The sequence below is a fragment of the Molothrus aeneus genome, chromosome 2, assembly GCF_037042795.1.
Source record: "Molothrus aeneus isolate 106 chromosome 2, BPBGC_Maene_1.0, whole genome shotgun sequence".
Taxonomy (NCBI): domain Eukaryota; kingdom Metazoa; phylum Chordata; class Aves; order Passeriformes; family Icteridae; genus Molothrus; species Molothrus aeneus.
Genome location: NC_089647.1, coordinates 103,793,730 through 103,818,337, shown reverse-complemented (window position 1 = coordinate 103,818,337; position 24,608 = coordinate 103,793,730). Strand labels below are relative to the sequence as shown.

General features: G+C 42.8%; 1 protein-coding gene across 3 annotated transcripts in view; it reads left to right on the top strand.

Annotated features, from left to right (window-relative positions):
- The first annotated feature begins 3,156 nt into the window (after positions 1 to 3,156).
- PCYT1B (phosphate cytidylyltransferase 1B, choline) overlaps positions 3,157 to 24,608 on the top strand; it is a 41,178-nt gene continuing 19,726 nt past the window's right edge. For 2 of the 3 annotated variants that reach the window (XM_066545446.1, XM_066545448.1), the window contains exon 1: positions 12,422 to 12,586. In XM_066545446.1, coding sequence (XP_066401543.1) covers positions 12,485 to 12,586 — 102 coding nt within the window. In that variant the 5' untranslated portion in view covers positions 12,422 to 12,484. Of the gene's footprint in view, positions 3,390 to 12,421; positions 12,587 to 24,608 lie in introns of those variants that run through there. The other variant, XM_066545447.1, reaches the window with a different exon arrangement.

The window sequence follows — 24,608 nt, the reverse complement described above, 5'->3', positions numbered from 1 at the left end:
AAAGGCTCCCGAAAGTGGCGCGAGACGCGAGCCCCGCGCGCCGCCGCCGGGGCCGCAGCCAATCAGCGGGCGCGGGGGCGGGGCCGCCCCGGGCGCGGAGGGAGCGCGGCCCGCGGAAGGGCCCGGCCCGGCCCAGCCCAGCCCAGCCCAGCCCGCCCCCGCGGGGCCCGCAGCGGGAGCGGCGCTCGGCGCCGGGCGGAGCCGCTTCCTGCGGGAGGCCTGCACCGCCGGGCACGGGCCTGGCCTGGGCTGCGCTGGGCCCGCTGTTGCGGCCCCGGTTTTGCCGGCGTTCTTTTGGCGCCAGGGCCCGCAGTATCCCGCGAGTCTGAAGGGTCTGAGCAGGGCTCCATGTGCTGCAGGGCCCATAGCCCGTACGGGTCCGGTGCCGCAGTTGGGACAAAGCCATGTTTAAATGCTTTGTCATAAATGTATCTCGTCTGAATGTCACGTATAAAATACATCTCCTGAGCTCGGAGAAGGCGGTGGCCGATGCCAGTTGATAAAGGCTGCAGCCAGGCTGGAGCATGAAGGTGAAGAATCACCTGCAACAACGTTAAAAACGGGGATTTCCCACACGATTTCCATCGACCTGTAACCCCTGAAGGGCGAATAGTGATCATGACAATATTAACTTATGTAGGAGCTGTGGTCTTCTTTTTGCATATTTAGGTATGATGCTCTATCACAAGTTTCAGGAACTTCTTCAGTAAATGACTAGAGTCTTTCAGAGGCTGGTCAGCTTAGTGACAAAATATGTTTGTTTATATATATATATATATATATATTTGTGTGTGTGTATGTGTAAATTTAACATGTAAATATAGTTTACGTATATAAAAATACATCTTTTTATATAATATATATATTATATATATATATTATATATAATATTGGATGCCCTCCTATTTTCCAAACCCTTTTTCCTTTTTATTTTCTTCTTCACTACAAATGGAAAGAAAAAAAAAAATGTAGATTCTGACTGGATTTCTGATATCTCAAGAGGCCAAGTGTGTGTAAGGCTCTGAGAAAAGACCCACCAGACTTTTGTTCTTGCATACCCCTGACTTGGTCAGGGTGGGAAGGTGGGGTATGTTCTCTTCATTTTGATGCTACAGAGATGCCTTCACTAAAATGTGTCAAGAGTACTTACATAACAGCCTTTAGCTGAGGAGCAAGGACTGTGTCCAGAAAATTACATATTTCAGTTTCAAGCAAAGATGGGAAAAGGTTTTTGAAGCTTCAATTAAGACAACTGAAGCATTACAAGTCCTCTCTTCTAGGAGTGTTCACATCTGTCTGTGTGGGCATTCAGAAACCCAGGGAAACTGAAACCCAGGGGTTCATGCTGTTTCACCACAGATTAACCTCGATATTTTGTCCAAAAACATCAGTGCTGGCTAGTCATTACTCAAAAAACCTACCACCATCATTTGTAGAATTTTGTGGAGAAGCATTTACTGCTCATGAAAATATGCAGGCAGTGACTCCAGCTTCTTGCAAAGGCAGGTGGCACCACAGGGCTCTCTCCTTAGGGCTGATATGCTGTTGCAGAAATGTGAACCAATATTATTGGGTCTGAATATACTGATTGTTTTCAATGACCTGGAGATAATTTATATGGTTCTGAAAATGAAAATTACTTTCCTTCCTTCTCCACCGGGACTCCTTTGCTTTGGTAAGAGAAATAAAAATCCTCCCAATCCTCCAAACTTACATACCCAGGTGCTAGTACAACATTATCCCACTGCTGGACCTAGTCTAGGTAGAAGCAGAAGAATGACCCCAGCCACCTGTGGCAGCTCCCTGGTGCCAAAAGAGGCTGGACACTGACAGCCAGAGTGCCCATTGCAGGGAGAGTGACCCCTCTCAGCTGTACCCAGTTAACAGGCTTAGCTGTAGCAAATGTGCATCCTTGGAAACACTGACAGCCACATGAAGAATGCCTCTCATCTGCTGTCCTGGTTTCCACCACAATCGAGTTAATTTTCTTCTTAGTAACTGGTACAGGGCTGTGTTTTGGATTCTGGGAATACTAATGCTGATAGCACACTGATGTTTTGGTTGTTGCTGGGCAGTGTTTACACTAAGCCAAGGGTTTTTCAGCTTCTCACTCCACCCTGCCAGCAAGGAGGCTGCAGGGCACCAGGAGCTGGGAGGAGGCACAGCCAGGACAGCTGACCCCAGCTGATATTCCATACCATAAGATGTTGTGCCCAGAATATAAACTGGGGGGAAACTGGCCAGAGGCCACCGCTCAAAACTGTCTGAGCATCAGTCACTGGGTGGTGAGCAATTGCACCGTGCATCACTTACTCTGTAAATTCTAATTATTGTTGTTCTTATTTTTTCTCCTTTTTTCTCCTATTAAACTGTTTTTGTCTCAACCCTAATACTTCACTTTTGGTTTTTCCCCCAATTCTTTCCCACATCCCACTCAGGGGGTGGGTGGGAGAGTGAGTGAGTGGCTGTGTGCTGTTTAGCTGCCTGCCAGGTTAAACCAACAACACCTACACACAGCCTCTCCTTCACAGGAGTGTGGCACTATTTGCTTTACTTCTTTTTTTAAACATGTGCACAATCACCAAGAGTGATGTGGGGCTCAAAATCAGAAGTTACTCAATTTTTGAACCGCAATACATAAACATTTATAAAATAAAAATATTTCTAAATTCTTCAGTTTGAATAAAAATAGAATGCCAGTGCATTTCACATTTACCTAGCCTTCAGATGCTTTGGATTTTTGAATTGGCTGGATTTTATTGCTTTTGATTACAATTAAACAATACCCTTTGTCAGCTGTCATGTGAACAGTGGCATGTTTGTCGTTCAGGTGGTGCTGTGCTTTGAACACAGTGACACAGTGAATTTCCCAAACGGAAGTTGTTGCCACAGCTCCACTGTGGGACAGCGCAGACCAAACAAAAGACTTTTTCATGGATGCTCCCTCAATCCTGACATTCATCTCTGGCCATAACAAAAATGCATCTGTTTCCCACAGTACAGCATAATAAGCATATTTAAATGTTTCAGGGAGAAAAAAATAAAAGGTGGGGGGAGCAAGGGACGGGCTTTGCTTTGGGAAGGAAAAATAACCCAGCAAGATTTGGGACTTCCTCTGCTAAAGGGTTTATCACAGCAGATTGCTTTGAGCTGATCTTTACCCTCCCTTTGGCCAGCCATACAAGAACAACTTGGCATGACCTTTGCTCAGTTGTCTTTTAAGAACAAGAAGTGGGAATTCTGGTGGTCCAGAGCCAACAAGATTCCCTTGAGGCAAGTGTGATAGCTACAGAGAAAAGTGCAAGACAAGCATAGTAACGAAGATGGTAGGCAGCAAAAAACACAGTACAGAAGAAGAAGCTCAGGAAACTCCAAGATTTCAACAACAGGTGACAAAGATGTATTTTTTGTTTTGTTTTCTCAGAGCTGTAATTTAAATATGTAAGTTATTAATAGTAAATCCTGTAAACTCATTGCAAGCGTTCCAAGATAATATAAACAGCAGTTTACATTAGCATAGGAAAGTACAAATGTAGTATCAAAACTAAGTTAAAAGGACAAAATAATTACTGTATTGAAGATTATTTTTTTCTTCCTTTTAATGACTAGAGTGTGCTTGATCTGCTGCAAAAACAGTAGGGCAAAAAGTTAAAACTTTCAGATTCAGACATGCACATTAGTTTATGGTAGATAACACTTTTGATGATGAAAAAAATCTGTTAAAACTAAGAGTAGTGGTACAAAAACAATGCCAGTAAATCATGAATGACAGCAAAATAGCAAATTCAGCTGTACTATGACTACCTCAAAATGCTTAAATATTATTATATTACTTAGTTAAGTCTGTTAAGTACAGACTACCTTTGTGGAGAATTGTGTGTGTGTGTGCATGCTACTCAAGATATGAGTGTATATGTTCTATGTGTGTGTTTCCTACAAAAATTGAGTATTTAATTATCTTACTTTTAATATTTACATTGATCTGAATTAATGAACATTATCACTAAATTAAATTAAAGTTTTTCCTTCTAATTTCATCCAGCTCTGACCACTTCTGCAGCTGCTTACTAAACTGTGCTATGCATGCGACATTTCAACAATAATTATTTAACTGTTCAGGGTACTAAACTCCTAAAGAAACTAGTTTTATAAATTGAAATGAAATCTCAAATTACTACCTTACAAGACATCTTTCCTTCAAAACTCTTCACATATAGTTAATTGACAGAAGTATGAAAGAATAGATGCTTCTCCTTGTGTTTATCAATAATAATAATGCAGACATTTATGTTAAAAGGGTAAATTCCTTACTTAACAGGCCTCTAAATGCCTTTTGTTCACTGCACAGCTCTTTTTAATTTCCTACCTGAGTTACTTGCTAACAACAGGATGAAGAGAATAAAGTTGTTATTAGGATGTTAAGGCTCTGAAATGAAAATGTGAAATGGAAAAAAGAGCACACACTAATCTCCATTACAACAGAAAAAGTCTATGGAATGAACATTCAGAGACACTTTTTTCATTTTTAAACAAACACAATTCAATTCTGATTGCAGTTAAATTACAGCAAATCCTAGTAACTGGACCAGAATTGGTGAAATTATGCTAACTGGAACAGAGAACAGAATCTCATCACCTGCTTGCCTAATACAATATTCCTATTCAAGCCTAGAAGAAAAGTACAAAATATTATCATGTATATTAAATAGGGAAGACAAGTGAGAGCAAACTCACAGAAAATGAGCCCTCACATAATTATAATGTCTAAGAATTAAGTCTGATACCAATGGTATTCAAGAGCATACAGTTATTGCCACAGCATGAAGGTCTCTGTTTTAACTGCTTTCAGCACTCTCTCTTTACAATTGCACAGAAATGAACAATTAATGTATAAGCAGAACATTATTGCAGAGAGGCTGTTACATTTCAAGACCTGGCTGAAGATCAAATGTGCTTCCATGGGTGAATATTCTCAGCATTCACTATTTCAGATCCCTTAGGCAGAAGGGAGGACAGCATCATGAGATGCTGCAGAGTCTTGTTGTAACCCTGACAGCTGTGGTGCTGGCCTGGTGCTGGGGAAGGCTGTGCTCACACTGTGGGGAAGCAGCAAGGGCCCTTGCAGCAGGGGAGCCTGGCAGGAATCTGGGGCCTTTTCCCCAGCCTGAGGACTGTGAGCAGGGCAGCCTGGAGATGGGAGTCAGGATCAGCTGGGACAAGTCCACGGTATTGAGACTGGTCTCAAAACAAACCAGAAACGCAACTCAGAGTCAGGTCCAGTGATGGTAGCCTGGGTCAGATGCAGCCCAGTGATCACCAGGCAAGTTGCAGAATGATCTGGGTTTGAAGGAACCTTAAAGGTGATCTAGTTCCCACCCCTGTGTCACAGGCAGGGACACCTTCCACTGGAGCAAATTGCTCAAAGCCCAATTCAGTCTGGTCTTGAACACTTCCACTGGGGACTCACCAAACAAGGGCATTAAACAAGGCAGGTTCCAGGCCAGGCTAGGGAGGCAGGGGCATGGCTGTGGCTGAGCTGGATGGAGACCAGCACTCCTACAGCTCAGCTCCAGCAAGGACCAAGAGCACAGGCCAGAACTCAGAGCCGTGAGCAGAGGGCAGGGGACCCAAGTGAGGCTTGGTCAGGACTGTCAGTGCCCTCACAGCCTTGACAGCAACTCCATTCCCCGCAAACAAGGTGTGTCCTCACACCTGAGAGCTCAGAACAGGAAGAGGGATTTAGTTTGTGCAGGCTGTCAGTGGATAACTTTAAGGACACTCAACCAGGGCAGGGACAATGCCTGGAAAGGGGCTACAGCAGATAGACCTAGAGGGTGTCAGAAACCCTATAGACCAGCCCCAGGGGGCTGCCAGGTGGGTTCTGAGAGGAGATTCACTCAGGAACGGGGGCTGGACAGGGGGCCAGTACAATGAGGACACCAAAGCCAGTCAGGCTGATGGCACAGGAGGAATTGCAGAAGATCCCACAGCCATGGGCCAGGCCCCACTGTGTTCAACTCAGGAAGGCCTGATCCAGCTGTGTCAGGGTGTAGCAAGGGGCAGCTGCTCCATGAGGACAAGGAGACAATGACATGATAGGGCTGGTGGGGGTGGGGGACTTGGCACCCAAGGCTGTGTCCCACAGACCCAGGCAGGGCGAGCATCAGGCCCAGCCAGGAGTCCCCAGATCATCATAGAAGATTCTGGACCTGCCTCATCATTGCAGGCAAGGTAGAAACACAAGTTAGGTCAGGCCTAGTGGTGGTGTCTCCTTGTGTGTCCCTGTTCCAGTGCATCTGATCTTGCTTTCCAACACTAGCGAGTCAAAAATTTTTAATTTCTTTCAAGTCCAGCTTTTGACTCTTCCTGTGGACACTAGCAGGAAAGTAACTGTGAACCTGAGAGAAAAGGTCTTTCCAGTTAGGTTTGGTACTTGGTCTACCTTAGGTCAGGCAAAATGGGAGAAGCTGTTACAGGAAGAGGCATTCAGATAATAACTAGTAAAACTATACTAGCTCCCAGATAGCCATTTTACAGTGCATAAAGTAGTGTTTGGCTTTAAGTAAAGTGTGTGTCTTTACCCAGATTATGAAACTCTCCAGTTATTAAGTTTTTGGTACCCAAAATATTAATGTGAACTCCTAACAATCACTCAAATGCAGTTTACAGTATGATTTCTCATGTTTCACTTGGCAGATTTGCATTTGGAAGAGTATGGGCAAAAAGCTGTGAAGGCCCTTGCATGAAACATTGACAAATGGAAAGATAAAGGTTGACAGGAACAGTGGAGAGGAAAAAAAAAGTATTGGAGACTTGTAATCTTGGAAAAGATAGCATGACAGAATACTGCTGATCAGTCCAAGAAGTTTGAAATTGAGCTGGTGGTAAAGGAAGGCACCAGAGAGATTGAAAATGGATAGAAGTGAGTGCAATACAAATATGTTCAAGAAAGGTAGTCTTAGCTTTGTGTGGATTCAAGGAGATTGGAGTGCTTATCTGGGAAGCCAGAAGAAGAGAAAAAGGGATAGAAGGGATAACAACGCAGTTTAAATGTAAATATTAAAGAGATTTTTCTTAAATTATATTTTATCTGTAACAATAAGAAGGAGGGCAGAGAATATGAACCATTCAGACAAAGTTCATACTGAAATATGTAAAGTAGAGAGATCTGTAGCATTCAGCATTATATTTTTTGTATTTCTAGCAGTAAAGTTGCAGCTGTAGTCCTGTGCTTGCACCACTCTGTAAGAAATCTACAGAGAACCCAAAACAGAGCTGGGAGGATAATGGAAAGATTATAACATGTGACCTATGAGAAATTACTGCAGCTGGGACAGTTTAGTCTAGAAAAGTCAAGAGACATGTAACAAAAGTACCAGCCTGCCTGCTGAATATCAGCTCTCTGCTCCAAATCCTCAAACTATTGTTTCAAAATCTTAACCACAGTAGTCATACAAAAGCCAAGGAGAGGAAATCTGTTCTCTGTGTCCAGTAGCAAAAGCAAGCAGTGGCATTAGTTTGCAGCAATGGAGGTTCAGATTTGATATTGAGAAAACCTTTCTGGTAAGAGTGAACAGTGTTGAGTGGATTAAATAGATAATTTGGGCTCTGGGAAGGGAAGGACCAACAGAGGTTAGCTAATCCAGTTGCTTTCTAACCTCTGAGCATCCATCAGTAAAGTGTCACTGCTGAGAATCCCTCAACCTCCCCTAACATTATTTATTCAATAAGTAAAACCTCGATGATTGAAATTAGCAAGGACAATCTAATAATAGGACATTTCCCACACGAAGTGACCACCTCTCTGACTCAGGAAGAGTGAAATGAGGACAGATACCCTCTTGGTCAAAACCCAACCATGATTTCTCCCCATTTTCTTCAGAAGTGCTTATAAAAGTAGTTCATGAAAGAGCAAGAACACAAAGAACCTCTACCAAAGTGGGTAACCCCACTTATTCAAAGCAGTGCTACAAAGCACAGATGAATGGCATCACCAAAGGCCACTATTTTAAAGAATTTGTGCATTTCAGATGATTTACATGTCAACTATATCAGAATTAATATGACATTTTTAGTTATACTCTTATATAAGACTGACTAATTTGATTCTATACAGGTATCCTGAGAACATAGATTTTATTAAACATCACATCTTCACTAAAGAATTGAGGGAAAAAAACAGGTATAAAATCACACTGTACCAAATACTGTTTTTACTTTTCATAATTTATGGACTGTTATTGCATATAGAAAAAATTGGTGGATTTAATCAGCATACATTTTATAAGACTATTTCATAAATAGTAAAAAAATTTTATTTATTCTGACAAAAAGAGTATAGTTTATAAGCATTGTGCATTCCACTGGAATGATGAACTGCTCTTAAAAATTAATTAAAGCTACAGTATCAGCCAACATTATATGGAAGCAGCCAAGAGATTGGTGTTGGAGTCAATGAAAACCTATAGGTTTTATTTTAATTCATATCTTTCATTCTCTACTTTTTTTCCCACCTACACAGGAGGGAAAAAAAAATATCAACCATTGTGGTGTTTTAATCTCAATCTAAAAATATGTGATTTAACTAATTGATCATCTCAGCAATAAGGTATCTTTTTCTGCTATTTTTGACTATTAATTCTAGGATGTCTAGAATTAGCATGACATCGATGGATACATAGATACATAAATGCAGGGATTCATGCATGCACATATACATACATAGAAACACAGAATTTTAATAAAGCTGGTCCAGACATAAACCATTCCTTTGTCTTACAGTCTTGCAGCTGACCTTATGAAGTCTTTCAGTTAAAACCTTCAGTATCCAAAATATATCCATTGAAGCAAAATTTATTCAAGCCCATCAGTTAAATATTCAGTAATTTATTCTGTTTTCTTTTAGATGCTTGTCTTTGAAGTCAAACACTATTTAACCATACAGGGTTTTTTTGTTTCCTGATGACTTTTGAACAGAAATTATGTGAGGGTCTGCTTGTCTTCATTTTGACTCAATTATAAGTAAGAAGACTTTTTCAGCCTCTCTCAGGCAAAGACCATTTTAAATGCAACTTCTGCTGTGCTAACTGGTGCTTGAGATCCATGTAGCTCAGAGAGGGATCATAGTTTCAGTTTGAGAAATGAGAGGATTTAAATGTAATATCTAAACAGATTTTTTTAATCTTTTATAATTAATTGTTGCAGTTTGAGAACTGAAGTTCTGTATTAAAAAACCCCAAACCACTAGGTATCAGGTGGAACTGGAACCCTCCTAATAACTGAAGTTTTTCCCTGTTTGGTGCTTATTCAATTCAGACCTTGAAATTAGTGGAAGGAGGATTGGGATCATGGTTTCCTGGCTTGTTTGCCTGTAATTTGTACACCCTGGGACAAGATTTTGATGCATCAGATGTCTATTAAACCCAAGCCGTTGTTGCAAAGGGCTCAGTCATTAAAGCCTACGGTGATATGTCCCTGTAACTTGTGAAGAAGTGGCAGGAGGCTGCCCGGGGGACCATGATCAGCCTGGCACAGGATATTGATTACAGAAAAGAAATTAGATGCATGAACCTCCCCACTCATGCCTCTTGCTCCACTGTTCTTTTAAAAGCTGGCTGACTTGTAAGGATTCACAGAAGACCATCTGTTGAGCTTTTCCAATCAAACCTAATTTGTATTAATTTATTTTCGAGAGCAAAGAAGACACACTCCAGCCTTTTGAAAGCTCATTTAGCCCCAACAGCTAGAAGATGCAGTTTAGGATATGTTATTCAAGATATCCAATATGTTGACTAAGATTTTTAGACAATTCTATTTGGACAGACATGACAGACCCTACATCCTTCTCTCTGCCATTATTTCAACTTCCTCTCTCTCTTGTAATGAGGTACACAATATTTCTTTTCATGCTCTTCAAACAGAAGGACAGAATACATGAAGCATTTACCAGAGATAGAAATTAAGTAAGCAGCATGAAAAGTATTCCACTTCCACTTTGAAATTCTGGCCTAGCTTAGATAGGTAATAACACTACTGCAAGAGAGACATCACATGTATATGGAAAAAACTATCATTCTGTAATGGTACATGTATATGGAAAAACCTCTCTGTAGAGAAGATAAATCAAAATGCATCTGGAGTGAATAGCACACTCTCAGCATGAAAGCAAAGATGAAATTCATCCTTTCAAACTCAAAAGAAATAGAAGGCAAGGGAATTTACATTTCCAGTATATTGGCAATCATCCAACTTGAAGAAAGTCTGCTTTCCTTTCATCTCTATTCCCATGCACCTGCCTGATCAGGGAGGGCTGAGCACTCACCTGGATATGTCCATACCTGGTGCTACACCTTCAGGACACCAGCACCAATCCCTGAAGAGCTGGCATATGTGCTTGGGTTTATAAAAGGGCTGCCTGCTACCTCTGGCTGCTCCAGTCCTAGCACTGCTCATCTGTGCTGTCCAAATATTCTTCTAACAGCATAACACTCCTGCAAATATTTCTCCTAAGAAAATGAGCTACAAATTTCAGGCCGAGTGCTGTATTAATCATGGTTTAATCATTTCCCTTGAGTATGCTTTCCATAATGTGTGAGTAGTTCTTGCAGAATCACTGATAAAGGAGCTTAGTTAATAGGGAAAAGATTCAGCTGTGAGATTTGCTTAGTTTGGCTACCTGTTTTTCTTGCTTAGCCACCTCTTTTGACATGTATTTGCCTTTTTTCTTGACAGCTGTCTCATTCTTTCTTTTGACATTCTCTTTTCTTTCTACTTTCTTTCTCATCTCCTCTTATTTACTTATCTACCCCTTTCCCTTTCACCTAGTTCATACATTTTTGTATTATACTTGGTTTTCTTTGAAGATGTGCAGAAGATAAATTCACTTGAAATTTAGGTCTCAAGGGGAAAGACCCTGAGGCACAATTCTCTTGTAACTCCTCATGGTCTGGATGGCCTTAGATGCTCGTGTCCTCTGATGAAGTCTGATTTTTAAAAACAATACTGACAGTGACCATTAAAGCTAAGTATTACTGAAATCTACTTTTGATTCTATCAAGGTTATCAATAGCCAATGGAGCCTCTCTGTTCTAAAATTTTTTTGCTTTATATTATCTTGGTCATATTCTCATGCTATTTAGGAGAAGGAAGTATGGTAATTTCACTTCAGCAGTGTAAAAGCTACACTTGTGTGTGTTGAAGCAGCTGTACATCACAACCAAAGATGTAGCCGTGGCTCCTGGGCAGGTGTCAGCCAGGTTCCATGGGAAGGGCCTGGGAACTCTGAATTTGCTATGATTAGAGCTGCTACTATTACAGCCATGTTCTTTATCCATCTCTCGGCAGAACAGAACGACGCTTTCGCCAAAACTGTTATAATAGCTCTCACTAAAAGGCAATTAATGTTTTCAGCACCAAGAATTTGGTACTCCAGCCCCGTGCTCCTCCCCGGGAGCGGAGCGGGCAGGCGGGAGCTGTCCGGTCAGCACCGCCCCGCCTTCGCTGCTTCTGAACCCATCAAACCTCACCGCGGGTGGCTCTGAGGGGTGACCGAGGCCGCAGGGCCCGGCTGTGCAGCCGCGCCCGGGCTCGGGGCGGACACAGCGGTGCCGGCTCGGGGTGCGGCGCTGCCCGCCCAAGACGCCGGCCGTGCTCGGAACGCGGTTCGGGCTGGAGCCAGCAGGGCCCTGGGGCCGAGAGGGCCAGTGGGATCCTGGGGTGCATTAGGGACAGCAGTGCCAGCAGGGCAGGGAGGTGATCCTGCCCCTCCACTCAGCCCCAGTGAGATGAGTGTGTCTGGAGTGCTGTGTCCAGTTCTGGGCTCCTCTGGACAAGAGATCCTGGAGTGGGTCCAGTGGATGGGAACAAATATGATTAAGGGACGGGAGCACCTCTCTAACAAGGAAAAGATGAAGAAATTGGGCCTGTTCAGCGTCTAAAAGAGTCGACTTACAGGGAACCTCATTAATGTGTATAAATATCTAAAGGGGGGACGCCAAGAGGGCGGAGGCTTTTGGAGGCTCCTCTGCTTAGAACAAGAGGCAGCAGGGAGAAACTGATGCACAGGAAGTTCTACCTGAACATGAAGAAGAACTTCTTCAGTGTGCAGGTGACCGGTCAGTGGAACAGCTTGCCCAGAGAAGTTGTTCAGTCTCCCTCACTGGAGATGTTCAAGAACCTTCTGGTGCCATGTGCTGTGCTACGGCACGGCCCTACCCGAGCCGCTGCCCGCGCTTCCCTCCGGCCGGGCCCATTCCGGCCCCCTGAGACCCGCGGGGGCGGGGCCCGCCCGCGGAGCCGCCGTGGGCAGCGCACGGTGGCGCGGCGGGGCAGCAGCCAACCAGGAGCCCGCATGCAAATAACTGGCCCCGCCCCCGCGCGCGCAGAGCGGGGCGGGGCCCGCCGGTTGCCGTGGCGACGCGAGCGGCCGAGCCCCCGGGCGGCTCCCGGGGAGACCCCCCGCGCCGGGCGGGCCCGGGCGGCGGCCATGCCAGTGCGTGCGGCCGGTGCTGAGTCAGGAAGAGGCATCCCCAAATCCCGGTCCGAGACCATGGAGGAGCTGGAACACACCTGCCCACAGCCGCGCCTGGTGAGTCGGGCCCGGCCGCGGCCCGCCCGCTCGAGCCGCCCCGGGTGCTGCGGGGCCGCTGGGCCGGGGGCGAGGGAGGGAGCCCGCGGGCGGCCGGTGCCGCCTCACGGCGGGTCCCTTTGTGCCACGCCAGGGAAAGGGCCAGCGAAGGCTGTCCGAGGTGGGCTGTGCCGTGCCGTGCAGGAACTCGGGGCAGTGCGGTGACAGCCAGCCAGGATCCTTGGTCCGCCCGTTAGAAACCCGGATCCACCGCGCTCCCGGCGGGTCCGGGCGCGCCCGGACACCGGCGCGGCTGCCACATGTGTGCGGGTGGCGGGAGCGGCGGCGGGAGGCGTGCGATGGTCGAGCCGTGCTACGATCTCGAAAGCTGCCAGTTTCCAGTGGTGAATGCAGAGGAGCGGCCCGCGCTCCAAGGAGCCGGCGGCGGGGAGCGATGGCCGGTCCCGGCCGCTCCGGTGCCGCTCCCGCTCCCGCCGGCAATGGCAGCCCCCGCGGGCTCCCCACTGAGCGCCCGGCCCCGCGCTGCCCTGCGGGCCGGGTCCCGCACGGGTTACTGCGCTCAGAACGGCAAATCCCGCTTTTCTCAACTTTAGGAGTCCGGTGAGGAGTTGCCGGTTCTATTCAGGATGTGTAAGGAAGAAGAGTCTCGGAGAGCTGCGGTTTTTGGTGGGACAGGAGAATGAGGGAGGGCCGGGAGAGTGATACTTAAAATAACTCCTCTGATGTTCATTGCTTAAAGACTCCCTCAGACCATGTAGGCAACTTTACGAGGATGCTGTACCCCAAGAGTTCGGGTTCTGAGAGCTGTCCTTCTTTTCATGTGCTCATTTAAAATTTGGAGTGTTTCCTTGCTTCTTGTTTAAATCTGTTATTATTCCCACCAGGAAAGATCTCTCCTTACCTCAGCATGGTATGCACCATTGGCAAGGTGGTAGAAAGTTAATAACAGCAATACATAAATGCAACCACAGAATTGTGGAGGCAGTGTCAAGATGTGAGAATGCATGATGTATGCAACAGTTTAGTACTAGAAATTAGATCACTTAACACCAGAATTCAGTCGCAGGGCTAATTAAAACATATTTAAACATCAAACTTCAGTAATTAAATTTAACACTATAGTTGAGACATTGTTCTGATTTGACAAGAAATAGCAACAGTCATTGGAGCTGACCTAAATTAATGTTTTCTTCTTGCTCATGTTATAATTAAATTCAGCTTTAAAGAAGACTGTTAATTTGTTCATGGAAGGCTTTTGCAGCTGTTTTAATAGGGAAAGTTAGCTCAGATGTAGTTGCTGCAGTGTGTTCATACAGGCTGTCTGAGATTTCTCTGTCAAAAGCTCAGATATAACAACCTGTTTGAATATATTACCCTGTATAGTCTGACATTTTAAAAGATTTTAAAGAAAGGAGTGACAATATGATACCAGTATTTACAGTATCATGCATTCTGGTATAATTTCTGTGGAAATTAAGGTGACAGAGTACATGAATGAAACAGGAATTCATTATGTTGTTTTAGATCTTCCCGAGTACCAATAATGGACAATGGAGGCATTTTCAATAAATATTTGTGGAAAGTGTGTCCTTATGAAGTGATACCACATCAGTCATCAGATGTGTGTTATCTTCAGGCTGAAAAAAAAATGGTTGCCTGGTGAAGTATAATGCAGTACATGAAGTCAGAGCATAGCAAGTGAGGCCAACAAGTGTAGTCAAGCAGTGTCTGAAGTGAGAAAAATTAAGGCTGGGTGTTCTGAAGAGTTAAAGTGAATCACCCCTTGACAGACAGTCTAATAAATGACATGGACATCAAGTTCCTATGAGATCTTTTTTAAGATCTTCAGTACTTGATCTGATCTCATCCTGTGAAGGCAGCATGTGCAGTGGTGGGCCAGTAACCTTGTCACCTAGATTATTAGTGTAAAGGAAAAAGGGTGTCTCAGGTAACATTTTAATATTGTTTGGACCTCAAGGATGGCTTTGGTACTTTAGAATTATATAACTGGTGGCAAGTCTGTGATATTTACAGATGGCTTCTTAATGCTGTTCATTGGTTCTCACACATCTCTAAAATTAATTATCTGGGCTTTCAGGTTATATATAGGCTAAGTTGAAGGAAGCAGTTTTCTTGAGAAATCACCTCAAATTTTAGAAGGTGAAAAGGGGCTGGTTCTTTTCTGAAACTCTTGTTGTCCTTTTCATTTGAAAGAGGAATTATTTCTTTAAAGCTGTAAAACTGTGAATATTTTTAATGGATATGTGCCATTAGACCTCTGATTTTAGGCTATGAAGTCTGCTAGCTTGTCAGGAGCTGTCACATTAGCACTAAAGAACCTGTGTCCTTCAAAGATCAGGAAATCAGGGGACATTGAAGGCAATTCTAGGGTAAGTTTCAATGTGTATTGAAACCTGATATTTTCTAGTGCCTGGTACTGTTGTCATTATAAATTGCCATTAATTTTTTCCCAAGACACTCTGTGCATTTTCTTAACCAGCTGGAGCATTAATGAGCATTTGTGTTGCCTCAGTCAATTCCTGTGCTCCATCTTTGACTTAATCTTTGCCTTCTTTATGCTCTCAACTTCCCTGTATCTTAATGCCAGGAGGATGTCTCTCTGAATGACCCCACAGGTCTTGGTCTCAATGCACAGCAGAGAAACAAACCCATCAGAGTCACAGGCTTTATCCATAGTGGTGACTTTAGGAGTTTTGTGATCAAGAAAAAAGCCCTCACAAATAGCCTTTCTCCAATCCTGGTTTGCATCCTTTTGCATTTATCCCTTTTCTCATCTGGACCAAACTGCTATGTTAGGCCACATTCTCATCTGCTGCAGTCCCATTCATATTTTTAATCCTCGGAATACCCGTTGTCATGAGGGCCTTCGCTGTTTTCAGTGGGATAAACATGACCCCTGGTCATATCATGCACATATTGATGGCATGGCAGTTGTCCCTGGATAGCTTTCAGTAGGCTGCAGAGTGCTGCTGGGCTGTGGATCTCAGCCTGGGAATCCTGCCCTAAGGGTTTGCCCACGTGCATCAGTACTAAAAAGGAAAGCTCTTAGTGTAACTGAGAGATACTACAGCAGGAAGTACCAAAGAGGAAGTACAAAACCTTGTGAAATGATTTGCTCATTTTTTTATAATTTATTTATGTCACTTGGGATCAAGAGTTTCACTTTGGTCCCAGGTGTGTGTAGCTCTTGAAGGATTGGTGTGTCCTTTGAAAATTACTGATCTTCACGTGAAAGAAACAAACAGGCATTTCAACACTTTGTTCAGGAAGACAGTTCCATGCAACATCTTTCATAAAAGAAAACAATGGCAATTTATAAGGACAGTGCTGCAGATAAAGCAAACCCAAATAGACATTGAAACTTACTTGAAAATAAACTTCAGAATGCACTGCTTGGTCTCATCTTTCCCTTGAACACACTGAGAGCTTCTTTTCCTTGTATTTCATGTCTCTGTCTTCCAACACAGGCATCAGTGGAAATGTGATAAAGCACTCTTAGGACCAGGGAACCAATGTCTTATTTTCAAAACTATCAGAGCCTAACTGAGGGTTAGATAAGTTGAGGGAATGCAGGGCAATGAGACATACATTTCCATCACAGTACTTAATTTAAGAAACCAGATAAGCAGAAACCCACCTGAGTTAGCTGGGGTGCATTACAGGGGAGGAGAGGGAGTAGCTAGGTAGGTATGTGGTTGATTTGGCCTGTGCTCACAGGTACATCAGGGGGTAGAGGGCAAGGCAGGAGGAATTAAGCAGCAGTTTGCATTCATTTAAAGTGACTCTAAGATGATGTAAATAAGCAGGTAAGTGCTTTTTGTTCTGTCTGCTCTGCCCTAGGTAGTGCTATCCCCAAAATACTGGGCTGTTCAAGGCTATGTGACATCCATACTACCCTTGGATGTCTGTTCTCAGGCTGCTGAAGCTGTGACCAGCTCTCATTTCTTGTGCAGGAGGTGGCACTGGGGCCCTGTGTGGAAGTACCCACATAGTTGATTGGGGGCTTTTTTCCATCATCATTACAAGGACAGACTAGCTGGACACTTCATCTATCCATATGGCAGATAAAACGTGTTCTGCCAAGGCACTGCAAGTGCCACAGCCCCTTTTGGTTCACCCTTGCAGTCCCAGCACTGCTCCAAAGCCCACATTTACTTCTGTAGTGTTGTGAGATTCAGAGGCTACAGCTTTTACAGGTCAGTAGGAATTAGGGATTTAGTATCTTGGGGCCACTGAATCTACAGTACTTGGAGAATGAGACTCAGGTACAGCTGAATGTGACAGATCGCACATAGTTTTAGATATCAGATGCTTCAGCCATTTTGTTTATTTTCTTGATTTTTTAGGAAAAATGAGACTACATTAATTCAATTTTTTTTCACTTATTCAAGTACATTTGGAAAACACTGTTATTTTTTTATTTTATTGAAGAGAAGAGGAGAACTTTTAGTGTTTACACACACTGGACCTGTATAATAATTCAAAGAGTCACTCTGCTTCTTTAGACAATTTCTTGTTGCTGCTGTTAAGCAATGAACTCAAACACAGAATCTGAAATAATTGCAAGGAAAGTGTACATGCCTTGGATTCCTGTATTTTCATCCCTTCATATTTACAAAGAAAGTTCTAAGAGGTTCTGATGCCATCCCTAGAATAATTGCAATATTTTATTTCCATGAGCTTTCATAGATCTTCATATTCATCTTTCCTATATCACTGGAAGGCAGTTTTAATCAGAGGAGCCAATGATTAATGTAGGGGAAGTTTATTGTGGTTAAAAAGTGTCCCATGCATCTGTTTCTCTCTCACGTGATGATATGACAGGGGGTCTGCCATCTGTTTTCTTCAGTGTGGAATTAAGCATAAATAAATATGTAAATAGCTTTACATTTAAGGAACCCAGAATTGCTTTATTTGACTAGATATTTATTTGGTCCTTTAGAAGTTTGGCTTTTGCTCTGGATTAATTTTCATTTTCATATATGTTGGCCAGTATATAAAACCACAAACCCATAAAAACGTGCCAAGTGAAGTTTGTGCTTGAGGACATGTAGCAATTTTTTCTGCACTTAAAAAAACCTAAATTGCTCATAGACATGAAAAATCTGCTTAGATTTCCCCCTATTACATCAGAGGACTTGCAGTTTATATACCTTCTGAAATGCTACATTTTCTGCAAAAAAATGTTGCAGTACCTATTTGTCAGGTACACAGAACTACAGATACCTTTTCAGGAATCAGAAATCATTCATAAATACAGGGAGAAAACACTACATTCTATATATTGCATTCTCTGCTTGAAATGCAATGATATTTTAGAAACAGGTTTTATTAGGAGAATATTGCCAAGTTCTTAAACTGTGCTGTTGCCATTACAACAAAGGTTTGTATCATACCTTTAAAAAGGAGTGGAAAAATACTGTAAATAGATTCTCTCTGCTCCCTCCTCAGGAGCATAGACAACATTATAATATAACATATGTATAAAGTGTAAAAAGAACTCAGCACATGCGTGGATATGGAGCAGAAGAAATACAGAATTAGGAGGCAGATTGACTACACAGGCAAGACTATGTGTAGTGTATACTCATACATCCACAATCATGCACAGACATTCACTACAGCCATAACTGTCTGTCCCAGTGTGTCCTTTGTTTCCATGTAATCTGCTTCCCTGTTTTACACACATACAAACAGATGGTATAAGATGAAAACCTCTTGAAAGGCACTGGATGAATCAGGGATCTTGTAAAGAAGCCCATCACCCTCCCTATGGGAAAATAGATCTTCCCAGAGTTTTTCTGCTGACAGCTGAGGAACTGCAGAGTATGTGTCTCCTGTGCAGGAGGAAAAAAATGTTTGGGTTTTTTTTGCTTCTTCGTAGCTCTGTTTCTGAGTAATGGTTTATACAAAATGCTGTTCTATGTCTGACATTAAATAATTGATAAATGTAAAGTATCTCTGTAAAGAAGCACAAGTAGAGATTGATTATTTGGCCAAATTCACCCAATAGTTTAGCAATATAACTGAGTTGCTTTCAGAAGATTAACCCTTGCCTGTGTTAGAGCAGAGTTGGGTTCTTTTAGCCATATATCAGGTGAATTCGCAGATGACACTATGTGAGGTAGGAGTGATGTTCTGCTTGAGGGTAGGAAGGATTTACAGAGGGACCTAGACAGACTCATTAATGGGCTGAGGACAGTTGCAGGAGCTCAGTAAAGGAAAGTGCCCTGTCCTGCACTTGGGTCACAACAACCCCATGCAGCATTACAGGCTGGGGGAGGAGTGGCTTGAGAGCTGCCCAGCAGAAAGGAACCTGGGGGTGCTGGTCACCAGCCAGCTGACAATGAGCCAGCGTGTGCCCAGGTGGCCAAGAAGGCCAATGGCACCTGGCCTGTGTCAGCAAGAGTGTGGCCAGCAGGAGCAGGGCAGTGATTGTCACCCTTACTCAACAATGGTGAGGCCACACCTCGAGTACTGTGTCCAGTTCTGGGCCCCTCACTTCAAAAAAGATACTGAGGTGCTGGAGTGTGTCCAGAGAAGGGCAGTGAGGGTTGTGAAGAGTCTGGAACGTGTCCTGTGAGGAGTGACTGAGGGAGCTGGGTTTGTGTACTCTTGAGGAGGCTCAGGGGGAAGCTCATTGCTCTCTCCAGCTGCCCGAAAGGAGGCTGTGGTGAGGTGGGAGCTGCTCCCTTCTGCTATGCCTAGAGTGAGTGCACCAGAGGAAATGGCCTTCAGCTGAGACAGAGGGGATCCAGATTAGATATTAGAAATTTTATTTTTTCAATGTTAGGGTGGTCAGACATTTAAATACGTTGCCCAAGGATGTGTGGAGTCGCCATCCCTGGAGGTGCTCAAGAGGCATCTGGATCTGGCACTGGGTGATGTGTTTTGGTGGTTTAGGGGTTACAGTGGTAGTGCTGGGTTGGAGTGGATAAAGCTCTTTTAAAGCTCTTTTCCAACCTTCATGATTCTGTGATTTTATACAGTACAAGTAAAAAGAAATGTGTAATAGACATTCAAAACACAGGAGCTGACGTTGTCTCCACTGAATTGATCAGTAAAACACAGAGTGGCATTAGAGCAATGGTTACACGGCTCTGGTCTGTTGACCGTGGCCAACTTTCAGCATTCCTCCTGGGTCAGCAGGCAGTTGCCACTGGGCATTGAGTTGCAAATGCTCCACAGCCAGTGTGGTTCTTGGTGATGGTGTCTGCAGGCTGATGATTGACAACTGGTGCTCCTTTGAAGGAGCCACAAGCTTCTTTATCCTGGAATGCTGTGTATACTTCCTTGGTGCTGGGATGTCTGACAGCTTTCCTGTCTGCAGCCATCAGGACAGGAGAACATCCAGGCTCAGGGGCTGCACAGTGCCCTTGCTGCAGTTTGCTCTTCCAGTGAGTCCTGCCTGGATCACTGGCATGCAGAGCTCCTCCCATCTCCTTCTGGCTGTGCCAGGGGAGCAGGCTCAGGTGGATGACTTCCCAAGGGTCACATTTCACTTCTAGCTGGTGTTCATGGAGGTTGAGGTGCTTCATTGGCAACTCTTTCACTTGAACTCTGCTTAACTTGGGGCCCATCCTACCTCTAGGGATGATTTTGTTTTCTAAATAATGTGTTCCAGTTCAGTCAGAAGTCATGGCTGTCATGCAGGAATCTTGTCACAAAATTCTTTGGCCTTTTGCAAATATTACACTCAATTACGTAATAGTTGTTCTAGTTTCATAATCTATGAATCTCTACATATATACATCATTATGCTTCTTGAAAAGGCAGTGGAAGCTGCTTTTCTTCTGCAGTATCTTCAATTTGTAATTACATCTTGCACTTAATAATTACTTAATACTAATGATGAGCAAAGTATATTTGATTGAAGATTAAGCCCAGAAAGAGCAACAAAGTTAATTTGAAATGTTTGCAAACAGAATGCTGAAGTTACTGTTCCTATGAGGTTAGTTTGCCATATTTTAGTTTACATCCACCTTCCTGAGTCAGCAGAAGTCTGAGAGAAGAGGATAGACTTTTTTCTATACTGGCATTGATAGTAGAATAGTTTGTAAAAAGTTTACTAGGAGACAACCACCAGTAACATTCAATTACAACTTAAATGCTCATAAATTTAGGCTACTGACCCAAAGAGGTAGGAGACAACATAGTTTTCCTTTTTGACAGTGTTTGCTCCCTGAACCTTTAAGAGAAGACTTGGTAGGTCCTTAACGTGGCCTTTCCACTTACAAAAAGTGTTCATACCTCAGAAACTTGGCACGTATACTTACTTTTCAGTAGTTTTGATTGGGCTTTTTCTTAAATATTCCTTGAACTGATGTCATTGTTTCCTGCTCTGTAATTATTGTTTCCCAACATCAGGAGCAGGTTCCCAAAATAATTGTTCCTCATATGAGTAGACCTTACCCACGTTATTTGTTCCAGTGAAATCACTTACCTGTTTTAAATCCTGCCTCTGAGACAGAAGGTGGTTACAGCATCAGACCTCCCACAGAATTTCCCTGCCAGTTTCATTCTTTCATTAGCACAGGCCCAGCCTGCTTTATCAGGTGTTGCCTCTGTAGCTGTGCATGATTGGAAATTTCATTGATCTTTGTTGATGGCAAAATCTTAGATGACAATGCAACTTCACCAAGAGGAGGAGAGAAGGTACTGTAGTTGCATGAATTAAAAAAAAAAAGCAGTAGTCCCTTCCATTAGATGTATTTCCTGCAGTCACCCTGCAGGCAGAGGTATAAAGGCAGGTGCATTATGTCTTGGATGGGTCTACATTTACCTACTTAAAAGAATGTTTCTGTCTTCCTTGCTTCTGTGTAAAAAACCCAGCCCAACTACCAAACACAGAGAAGCAAGCAAGCAATAACACAACAGGCTGTAATCAAAAGAGAGCGTGTGGAGGTGCTTGTGTCCTTGACCTTGTTATTTCAGGACTCCTCTTTCTCTACAAATCACCATCAACTTTCCTTTTAATCATTAGAAAGACAAGCATGAGTGTTTATCTTATTCCTAGGAGCTAAGTTAAAGGGCTACAGTAACTTAAGAGACTGTGAAGAGAGATAATAAAAAGGCAGCTTCAAGATACACCTGAAAATAAGGTGCTTCTAGCTGTCATGTGGGGTTTCTTCATGAAGTGTCCTGGCCCCAGAGCCAGCTCAGGGATGCCAACCACACTGTGGTCTTCTCACCAGATAGAGCTGTGGGTTACAAAGACATTGCTGGTGCATGTGGGGCTGTGAGGTGCTTGCTGGGAAAGCCCCCATTATCCACCTTACATCTTTTAGTGTTCTGATGTTTACTGAGTATCATTCAGTTCTTCTGCAAATTTCCTAGAAAGCAAGTAAGACACTATTTAAACTTCTCATAGAATGAACAGCTTCTGATATGCAAGGGTTACAAATATGATGATTTCCTGTACCCTCATTTTACTGAATGCTGTGTCTTAATTTCCAGGAAACAATACTCTTATTGCAAGAGCTTTTTATCATCTTCTGAAGTAAATATCATTAATAAGTCCTAGTATAACAATGACTTCTCCATTTGTGACATGTGATAAGCTTTCTCTCACATATTACTACAGGATGATGCAGGTCTCAGGAGCTTACCTTGGTCCAAAATACAAGGCTAATTTCCCTTGCTAGAGTAATTGCAAAATGTAAATGCCTAGAATATGAGGAAGGCAGAGATGAAGGGAAAACCTATCAGAGAAAGACAAAGTCTTTGTCTAACCATATGATTGTTGGCAGAACTATAGCAAACTTCCAAAAGAAATTTAATGGATTAACCAAAATGAAAAGCTGCTATATACATTATTTGCTGTTTTCTCACAATTCTAATTCTTACCATCAAGAAACTGGAAAGAATACAAGTAATTATATATACAAACTGAAAAGGTTTGATAAATTATTTCTGGGTTTTAATAATTTCTTGAAATATTTTCTCTTATGGGCTTTTATACAAACCAAATGGTCTCATTTTACTCATAAGATGTTTTTCTTAAGCTTAGCAATAATTTTTCTAGGACAGATAAAATAAAATAGTAGTGAGTAGTCATTTGGAAGCTATTGCTATAGCTTTCATCTGTCAGCACATGGTGTTTATGCTTTTCTCTGTTCAGTTTTGACAGAATATGGCTGATTTTAATATATTGCATGTGATGTATTTTCATATCTAGTAACTGTGAGATCAGAGAGTAGAGGGAATATTGACAGGTCTGGTTCTAAGCCCTGATCTGTAAAGTGAGCTTTAATGACAAATATTTATAAAAGCTGGACCGATGGGAAGCTGATAGAGGTTGTTCTCCATTGAGCAGAGACTGAAAGAAAAATCTCAGTGTTACAAAGGTGGTTACATGGATGAAAAGCACCACAGTGTTTGCCTGGGGGGAAAAAGAGATATCTTCCTGCAAACCAGGTCTATTTTCTTCAAATAACCTTCAAGGAAACAACCTCTGCCAAGCTAGGAGCTGATTACCAGTTGCAGGGCTCAGACCATAGCCATTATTGTTTTAACATTTCTGCCTTCCTCTTTATCTCAGCAGGAACCAGGCTGTATGGACTGCCGTGTAACTTGACTTTTCTTGGAGATATAAAGACAGATTAGCACCCAGCAATAGCAAAGCCAGAAGCAAAAAGACAGTATTTAGAAAATAAAGGAAAGAGCTGGCACTGTATGATTATGTGTAATGTTCTACACTGTGCAGCGTGGGTGGCCTGATGAACAGTTCCCCTCCATGAAACCCAGACAGAAACTTGGGCTTGGTAATAGTTTCTCCATTTTTAACCTTGTCTATGCAGAGGTGCTGTGATTTTCATCATGAAGATGCTAATGATGATGATTTCCTTTAACATTTGAGAGTATGGGAAAAAAATAAGGAAAGAAAAATGGAAAGGAAAAGAAAGAAACCTACATAAAATTGCATTACTTGTAGTAAACAAAATGAATAGCAAATCAGCAGAAAGAACTTGATCTGAATCTTTAAGTCTTTGTTGTTGTTTTACTACTCTAAACTTGATCTGAATCTTTAAGTCTTTGTTGTTGTTTTACTACTGTCGTCTGAGCTTTCCATGCAACAAACCAGTGAGCCCAGAGATCAGCCAGCAATTAGGCATGACATGCCCTAAAGTCTCTCAGGGATACTAAAGAATGCTAAATGCTCGTGATTAATCATTCAGCATCAAAAATCTGAAAAACTGTGTAAAGGCAGAAATGGATGCTGTTATGATCATCCATGGGTACTCAAACTGGTGTGACAACTGTACATCAAATGGTCACTGTCAAAACCCAACCAAGCCACAGCTGCACAGCCATGACCTCCCAGTTAAATCAAGTGACAGATTTCCTTCAGCTTTTCTCAACCACCACTTCATTTCAAAAACAAAGCAAACCAAAACTCAGTTATGTTTTTGTAAAGATTTCAAGCCAAAAGCTGTAGAAGCTGTTTTTCCTATCAGACTATATGGCAGATAATAAATACCTGAGGGTCTGATGGCTGATAACTTCCTACATAGACATGGGCAGAAAATACAAATTCAGTAATCAAGTTTCCTGACAGATAATGCCATGTCAGTCTTCACACATCCTCACACTGTCTCATGTATCTTTAGGTTATAAGCTCCTCAGAGCAAGTACCCTTGTGGTGCTCTGATCACAGGTAGAGTGTTTTAGTACTATTACAGAATGTGTCAGACCAGAAAGGAGTTGCAGCTCAATCAGCTCTTGTTAAATGGGACTTAAGGTTGCATCCTTGCCTTTATTTTGAATGGCTCCTCAAAATTATAGGAGATTCTGACTAAAACCACAACAAAAAAACCTCCACTGCCAATTATTTGTACTGATGCCAATGGCAGGAAAGGGTGCTTGTTAAGAGGTGGCTCATTTGCAGCTTTCTAAGTCCCAAGTAGTTTTTCCAGCTATTACTTACAGGTAACAGAATACATTTTTCCTTAGGCCTTCAGAGTCACTGAGAAGTGTTAAGCTGCTCACACCATCCAACCTG